The following is a 9,091-nucleotide window of genomic DNA, read 5'->3' as shown; positions in this document are numbered from 1 at the left end:
TGCACCCGCTCTAAAGCGATAATTGTCATGTTTGTTAACGAACTAAGAGGGAAAAAAACCGAGAATACTTGTAGTATATTGAGCGTCCACTTTCCAATTGAACGCCACGTGAATAAATTACAGTGTACCCCAGACCAATAGAACATAGTATACACAACAAATCCTCCAACAAACATATCTACAACTGCCAAATTTATCACCAGGTACGTGCTACGCTTGCGGAGATTACGGTTTCTTATAAACACAATTATCGTACAGAGGTTGAGTGTTACTATAGCAACACTCTCGGCTAAGCCTACAGTCATCCAGGGTATGCAGTCAGATATAGACAGCATCTCAAAGCTCTGTCCTTTTCGTATTACTGTTAGAAGTAATTACTCGTCCCCCTGTCGAAAGAAATGAATTATTATTGCCTGGTTCTTTTTCTGCTTATGTAAGACATGCAATTGCCAGGGAAGAAAAGCTTGCATAAATGTGCAGATTTTATTTTCGAGAGCATGCGCTGTAATTCCTAGGCTTTGGAGGTGTTGAAAAGCAGTTTTTAATATGTTGCTTTCAATGATTAGGTCTGTTGTAGTTTTTAATATGTCTGTTGATATGTTTGTTTTCAATAATTTGATGTACGCCCTAAATACCGAAAGCGTATACTTAAATTTCGGGGTCTTAAGGAAAGGAAATTTGGTTCTTATATATTTACAAGATTTCACTCCACAAAAATGTAGAAGTTGTGTAAAGATTAAATCAAGTTTGCTATTTCTTTAAATCAAAAAGAAAGCTTACTCTAACTTTAACAGGTTACAAAATTTACTGACAATAGGAGATTGTCAGGTGTAGTTGAAAGGAATCTTTGCTATTGTAAACCAAATGAAGCGGTTATTACACAGCTCAGAGACGAGTACACCACTCTATTCTGTCTTTCCTTTTCTCCGCAAACGTCGTTTAACTTCTCGCCTTCAGAGTCATCTTTTCGCCCGATCAGCGTTGATGCCATCACTAGAGCTATTTTTTCTTTTAAATGTTTTATTGGATAGCCTCTTCAATCGAATCAGAATCTGAATTAAAAATACCGATGCTGTTGTTTATCTTTTTCAGGCTAAAATGCTCCTGTTGTGACCGAAGATAAATTTGTAACATTGGTGATATAATGCTGTTTAACTTGAACTAAGAATTTAAACCATTCACACCCCACAACGTGTAGATACGTCTAATCACGCACAAAGAACTAAGTAATGCTTTTCTTGGTATTAGAATGTTCAAATGGACTTAATTATGAAACATTCTGGAAGAGAGAACATCCGTAACATTGGGAAAACTCAACGACAAAGCATAGTATCAAAAAGTGAACAGCTCCCAGTTGGCTTGATGGTTCATTTGGTAGAGCACTGCACCGGTATCACAGAGGTCACGGGTTCGAACCCCGTTCAAGGCTGAATCTGAATTTTTTCCAGGCTATGATTTCACAACCGCTTAAGTTGTATGTTTAACTGTGATGGTCTATCATGTCTTTCTCTGCACGTGTATCAAAAGAACAGTTGAAACAACTCTCAAACTAACCTTAGTCGAGGCTCTCCCCTTGAATTTCTCGTTGGAGAATAAATACACACTGTAAAGAAATGATATAATAAGATAATTGATATAAAATAGAACGCAAATACGCAAGAAGTGACCGTCCTAAATGGCGTAGAATCGGGAAAATAATGTTGATAACGTGTCCACTAGATATATTGTATTTATTTATTTTCAAGCTTTCTCAAAGAGCGATTGCTAGAGCATTGTAAAAACAAAGATTATAAAGCTCAGCAGTTATCAATTAAAGTTCTTTCCAAACTTCTACGAAAACAAGTTACCAGAACAAATACTGGGAAGATAAGTGAAAATAAGTTGAAACGCCTTTAACTTACCCAGTTGTAAACCAGATATTCTCTCTGGTGAGTCTTTGTGTTAAAAGATTTGATGATTTTTGCTGTAAAGAGAAAGACGAGTTTAATAGTTAGAGCGAAAATCTATCCTACAAAAGTAATGCACCTCTATAAAAAGATAGACTGATATGGATAGAAGCAAATACTAGCGGCTAATAATGAGCAAGTGTTTTTGTGTTACCTTAAGTTTAATTTTCCATTTAATACAAATTACTTTTTTCGGGATGTCTTGTCATCTATTTGTGAATAGCACAAGACGGGTAAAGAACCTAAATAAGTTAAGTTAGAAATAATTTAAAAATGGAAATATTTTCCTTTTCTCGAAGAAAAACGTTCCTTTCTGCTGATCCGACATAAGTTTATAACATTGTTGAGAACACGTCACTATTGCTGCATGTAAGCGCCTCAATATTTTACAACAATTTTAGTGCAAGGGGGAGGTAAAACGCGTTGTATGGCGTTCAGATCTACTACATCACCATAACGTCTCTATATTCAATTAGCTGCACACAAAAAAGAAATTCACTTTCCATGATATTAATCTGTTTTAACTGAGAGTGGACATTATCATCCATTTGGCATAGACTTCAACCCACCTTGATAGGAAACTTTAGATCCTGGTAAATAGACTCAGTGTAAATGAAAACCAGTCAAACTTCAAAGAGAGATATAATATTGGCCTAATGGAAAAATGACAAATGTAATTGAAAACTAAGTGTTAAAATTCTATGACGCTAAATAACTACTGACTTAAATAATGTTGGTGAATTTCCATCTTGGACTGTCTAGAAAACGTGCATTGCACCAAAAAGTAACGAGAAAATAATATGATGGCATCTAGATAAGTTAAATACCATTTTTATTTTGCTTCTTGATCTGAAAACAAAAGAATTTCTATAGAAACTCCATAAAAACGTTCAAAGAAAAAACATGCAATGAGCGAATGTAACAATCACAGACTGAAAACATTTCCCGCACAAAACGTTTCTCTGTTGGTGTTAAAACAGTACTTAAACTTAACGTTCTACAGATTTGTAATGAGAAACTTCTTGGCAAAGCATTTGTTGTGTTGCTTCGCGAATGATATCATTTCAAGGGCACCCAACGGATCGTTTCGGTAAATTATCTGTTCGGAAGGCCTTTAATCCCCTCTGATTTTCTGAAGGGAATTGTCGCCTCGAACTTTCGTGATATGAGAAATTCAATGGCTGTTGTTTTCGGATTGTTAAAAATGTCGTTTTGGGTACCGAAAAAAGGTCAGCTATCATTTTCGGAAAGGTGATAAGACCTAAGGTTTTCGGGGAATGGACAAAAAAGCCGTAATAAATTCGAGAATACTCAAGTTCCCCTAGAATAACCGAACAGATGAAACTTTTTGGCGCAACCTAAAATTAACCTAAAGAGCCTTAAAAGTACTCCAGATAGCCTAAAACAGCGTTAAAAACATTTGATAGAAAACGGTCGATGGGTGCCCCTGTCATTTGTTATGGTGATGACCATCTGAAGTTCTCATTCATTTGTGTTAAAGAAAGCAACAGCCTTTTTCGGAAATTGCGCTAAGGTTCGGTCTAAATATTCGCTGTTAAGGTAGCACACGTCTCTTGTCAATAATTCTGCACCTCACCGAATTCCCTTTTTTACTGACATCTAAAATATCACGCCTGAAGTTAAGACTTATTAAGCTACGCCCACCAACATTCGTCGCTGCTTGATCTTCTTGATGCTTTTCGTCTTCAAAAAATCGTTCGTTTCGGCTCTTAAAACAATATTAGCCAAGAATGAAGCATACTTTTACTCTTTGAATACTCCTCCTCATTAAATTAAATTCTTCTTTATTATTAACATTATTTTCTTTATTTCTGACTGAACTGTAAGAACGTTTGCTGACGGACCGCCGGGAAGCTTTGGCCAAATGTAGACCAGTTTACTTTGCTCGTACAAAACTGATTCCGGGGCGTAACTATTCTGCCGATGGATTATTTTATCCAAAAAAAAAGCAAAATATTCAAAATTTCTCTTCATTTAAGAATGGCTGACTGTTAGGACCGAGAAACGCCGGTCAACCTCCCATTTGGCAAATCGCTCATATTTTGCCTAAAGATACCCTTAGGTGACCTAATTCTAAAAATCATATTTAAAGGTTCCAGCGAATTTTTATTTTTCAGAAATTCGCGAAAATTTGAAAGCGCGGTCAAAGTGCGGTTTTTCGTGTAATGAAATGACCGAAATAAGGTGCGAGGACGAAGCGCTGCTTAAGTCTTAAAATAAACTCAATTGACTTCAAACTTCACACAGATGTGGAACAACCACTCTAATTTATTCCTCGCTTTAAACTAATCTCAGATATGTTGATATAGTGGTTTTACGAACCATTTTAAAAACAACTATGAAGCGTGTGAAAAATAACGGCAAATTATAGGTCATGTTTAACAGCATAAAAATGCATCTGGTACCTCACTTTCCGATTATTTTACTTTACAGCCTTAAATTATCATTATTAAAGATATACCATGCCAAGTTTCATGCTCGAACTCGCAGTATTTCCCTTTGTGAAAAACGAAAATCTATGTCAATATGTTGGGCGCAAATAACACAATAATTATGCACGAACCAGAGACAAATCAATTTCAATGGCGAAAGTAAAAGGCTATCATTAATTAGAATCCCGTCAATTCACTGCTATCAGGAGAAACATAATGTCCACTGCATAAAAACTGTTTGCAGACGTTTTCGAACCATTGCGCGTTAACTTTGTTTAATTTCGTGTCCGCCGTCATGTCTAGTTTGTCATCGCGTGTATTTCCTTAATGTCAACAACACGTGAATTGTTGTCATAACAAACGCGAGAGATTTCCTGGAACCTTAATGTTTTCGATTCACCAAAACGCTTTAAGTTCGTTAAGACACAATAATGGGTCAACTTGGAATGCTTTTTAGCATCAAGGACGTTAAAGGACTGTAAATTAATCGAGTTGAAATATCTTGAAGCAAATCAAAATCGCGCCCTTATTCTAATTTGGTAAACAGCCGATCTCCGTTCAAGTTAGAGAAGTCGAGAGGTTAATCCGGCAATGTACTACCGGTACAACAACAAAATCAAACCGAGGTCATCAAAAGTGTAAGTTTAAAAGTGTAGTGGCAAGTTCCAAATAAATTTCGCCTATATAAATTGGAAACAAGTTGTGAAACGGTCGGACCCGAAACAAATAAACAAAATAATAATACGACTAATTTAACCCGAAAATGTTACAGAAAACATACCTAAAAGCCGTCGATTCCCCTCGATACCACTCCACATTGCCTTAAAGAGCCCAAGCTTTCTGCTGTAAGAATCAGGGACCTCATGAATCTGTATTTATTATATCGGCAACCATGCTGCGTGGCTGATATTCGAGACTCAGTAAAAGTTGTCACACAACCGTACGAGCAGCCCAGTCACGCTTTCACTGCTCTTGCGCAAATGTTCAACAATTCGCAGTTTACATAAACCGACTACAAGTTTAAAGTTATGACAGTAGATTGAAATGCGCTTGTTAAAGCTGTCCTATCGAGGAACAATTATTTCTTGTTTTTGAATGGCTCTTAGTTGTAGCTACAGTCGGGGAGGGGGGAGAGGGTATTCCCGGAAATTTCGGATATCTGTATGCCGTGGAAGATTAAGTGGTCTCCAGCTCTTAACGCCAACACTGAAACACTAGATGATTCTCGAAGTATCATAGGGGTCACTAAGCTAAATAATTTTGAGTGTAGCTCCGATGAGTCAATTAACCGTTGGCGCGCATATTGCATTGACCGTGGACAGGTGGAAAAACAGTTAAACCGGAAAAGCCTGTTGCACATTGTAATTTAGCGTTGTCCAACACGCAGTCGGTCTGGTTGTAATGTTAATCGTATTTGAGAGAATCTCAAGTTTTGTTTCGACACATACTGGGGTGACATACTGCTAGATGGGCGTGGCCGGGAGCCACGAGTCAAGTCAGTCAACTCGCCATGCTTAACCGAGAAGAGTGACTGCGACCTTAACATCAGTGCCATTATCAACGGGTGTGACCGAGGAAGCGTCTGCTGAGGTTTCCATAGATTGTAACCATGCACGGTAGGGGTGTATTGATGTCTTCAAGGCCGCTGCATTCGTGTCTTTTATAGGCTGTCTACTTTAGAGAGGCACTTGTCGCTGGAGAAATGTACTCAGTCCCTGGAAAGCTATTTCCTTATGGACTTAGCCAAAATGTGCTACAAACCTTGCTTGGAGCAGCCGTTGGCGCTTAACTCAAAGCCACAATAGGTCACCAGGAAGCCCTCGTTGTTTTAAAAAAGGTTTGGGCTCTCAGGGCAGTCAGTGACAAGCGGCAATCGTATCTTATGGCAAAATTCCGCTTTGGTCAAACGACAGGCCGAAAGGTTGACGCCGAACTGGTGGCGCGGGAATGCGCAGTGTCCGGGATCCTTATAATATTCGTCTTTTTCAGGTGCTAGTTTTTCTCTCACCTAAGTGCCGCAATGCGCCAAAGTGATCCTGATGAGATGCATGTTCAGGCATCTGAAGAGGAGAGAAATTTTAGTCAGGCAAAGGAAGTTGTAGAAATACTCCAGCTCGAGCATCCTTTGGTACACGACCAGCAAGACTTCTGTGCCTTGGCGATGGAGGGTGACCTAAAGAGCCTGAAACTGTGTATGCTACCGTGCGGATGCGAAGACATGGGACTAGATATACCTCTCCCACTCGTGCGCGGAAAAGCTCCAAACTCAGCGCTTCTGAAGTATTTTATTAACAACTGCACTTGGCGGAAGTATTCTTAGGAACTGCCGGTGTTTGACTTCTTCGGTATTTAGCAAACACCTCTTACGGGGGGGGGGGGGGAGGGGAGGGGGGAGGATCGTTAAATTTTTGTAGAGAAGGGGAGGGAGTAGAGGAGGAAGACACTTAAGAGGAAAAACTAACCGCCGAATCGTCTCGACCTCGTTCCCAGGGTCTCTCATCTCACCACCCCCCTCGAGCGAGCTCAGCATCAGTTCATTAGAATAACACAGAGGCCTATTAGGGTAAAGCGTAGGGACAATCTGCAGTCCTTCCACTAGTGGCTCACTATCACTCTTCTCGGTTAAGCATGGTAAATTGACTGATTGACTCGTGGCTCCCGGCCACGCCCATCTAGCAGTATGTCACCCCAGTATGTGTCGAAAGAAAACTTGAGATTCTCTTAAATACGATTAACATTACAACCAGACCGACTGCGAGTTGGACAACGCTAAATTACAATGTGCAACAGGCTTTTCCGGTTTAACTGTTTTTCCACCTGTCCACGGTCAATGCAATATGCGCGCCAACGGTTAATTGACTCATCGGAGCTACACTCAAAATTATTTAGCTTAGTGACCCCTGTGATACTTCGAGAATCATCTAGTGTTTCAGTGTTGGCGTTAAGAGCTGGAGACCACTTAATCTTCCACGGCATACAGATATCCGAAATTTCCGGGAATACCCTCTCCCCCCTCCCCGACTGTAGCTACAACTAAGAGCCATTCAAAAACAAGAAATAATTGTTCCTCGATAAGACAGCTTTAACAAGCGCATTTCAATCTACTGTCACAACTTTAAACTTGTAGTCGGTTTATGTAAACTGCGAATTGTTGAACATTTGCGCAAGAGCAGTGAAAGCGTGACTGGGCTGCTCGTACGGTTGTGTGACAACTTTTACTGAGTCTCGAATATCAGCCACGCAGCATGGTTGCCGATATAACAAATACAGATTCATGAGGCCCCTGATTCTTACAGCAGAAAGCTTGGGCTCTTTAAGGCAATGCGGAGTGGTATCGAGGGGAATCGACGGCTTTTAGGTATGTTTTCTGTAACATTTTCGGGTTAAATTAGTCGTATTATTATTTTGTTTATTTGTTTCGGGTCCGACCGTTTCACATCTTGTTTCCAATTTATATAGGCGAAATTTATTTGGAACTTGCCACTACACTTTTAAACTTACACTTTTGATGACCTCGGTTTGATTTTGTTGTTGTACCGGTAGTACATTGCCGGATTAACCTCTCGACTTCTCTAACTTGAACGGAGATCGGCTGTTTACCAAATTAGAATAAGGGCGCGATTTTGATTTGCTTCAAGATATTTCAACTCGATTAATTTACAGTCCTTTAACGTCCTTGATGCTAAAAAGCATTCCAAGTTGACCCATTATTGTGTCTTAACGAACTTAAAGCGTTTTGGTGAATCGAAAACATTAAGGTTCCAGGAAATCTCTCGCGTTTGTTATGACAACAATTCACGTGTTGTTGACATTAAGGAAATACACGCGATGACAAACTAGACATGACGGCGGACACGAAATTAAACAAAGTTAACGCGCAATGGTTCGAAAACGTCTGCAAACAGTTTTTATGCAGTGGACATTATGTTTCTCCTGATAGCAGTGAATTGACGGGATTCTAATTAATGATAGCCTTTTACTTTCGCCATTGAAATTGATTTGTCTCTGGTTCGTGCATAATTATTGTGTTATTTGCGCCCAACATATTGACATAGATTTTCGTTTTTCACAAAGGGAAATACTGCGAGTTCGAGCATGAAACTTGGCATGGTATATCTTTAATAATGATAATTTAAGGCTGTAAAGTAAAATAATCGGAAAGTGAGGTACCAGATGCATTTTTATGCTGTTAAACATGACCTATAATTTGCCGTTATTTTTCACACGCTTCATAGTTGTTTTTAAAATGGTTCGTAAAACCACTATATCAACATATCTGAGATTAGTTTAAAGCGAGGAATAAATTAGAGTGGTTGTTCCACATTTGTGTGAAGTTTGAAGTCAATTGAGTTTATTTTAAGACTTAAGCAGCGCTTCGTCCTCGCACCTTATTTCGGTCATTTCATTACACGAAAAACCGCACATTGACCGCGCTTTCAAATTTTCGCGAATTTCTGAAAAATAAAAATTCGCTGGAACCTTTAAATATGATTTTTAGAATTAGGTCACCTAAGGGTATCTTTAGGCAAAATATGAGCGATTTGCCAAATGGGAGGTTGACCGGCGTTTCTCGATCCTAACAGTCAGCCATTCTTAAGACTTCCTTTCAGCTGCCTTAGAAATTCAAAGTTATTCAGGGATATCAAAGGCTCTAATTTCACCTTGGCGAATTACTAACTCTCTGTTCAGTGT

The 9,091-nt window shown here is 39.1% G+C and overlaps 1 protein-coding gene across 1 annotated transcript in view; it reads right to left on the bottom strand.

The window, feature by feature from the left end:
- The window catches only part of LOC110065933 (histamine H2 receptor-like), a 2,262-nt gene extending 1,883 nt beyond the window's left edge, over window positions 1–379 (bottom strand). Inside the window, exon 1 of the mRNA XM_020773117.2 lies at window positions 1–379. This exon is cut by the window's left edge and continues 1,883 nt beyond it. Coding sequence (XP_020628776.1) covers window positions 1–335 — 335 coding nt within the window. The 5' untranslated portion in view covers window positions 336–379.
- Window positions 380–9,091: the final 8,712 nt, after the last annotated feature.

The sequence above is a fragment of the Orbicella faveolata genome, unplaced genomic scaffold (assembly GCF_042242905.1).
Source record: "Orbicella faveolata isolate gen_17 unplaced genomic scaffold, um_ofav_v1 contig_46, whole genome shotgun sequence".
Classification (NCBI taxonomy): domain Eukaryota; kingdom Metazoa; phylum Cnidaria; class Anthozoa; order Scleractinia; family Merulinidae; genus Orbicella; species Orbicella faveolata.
Note: the sequence above shows the minus strand (reverse complement) of the source record. Positions and strands in the feature narration are given on the sequence as shown.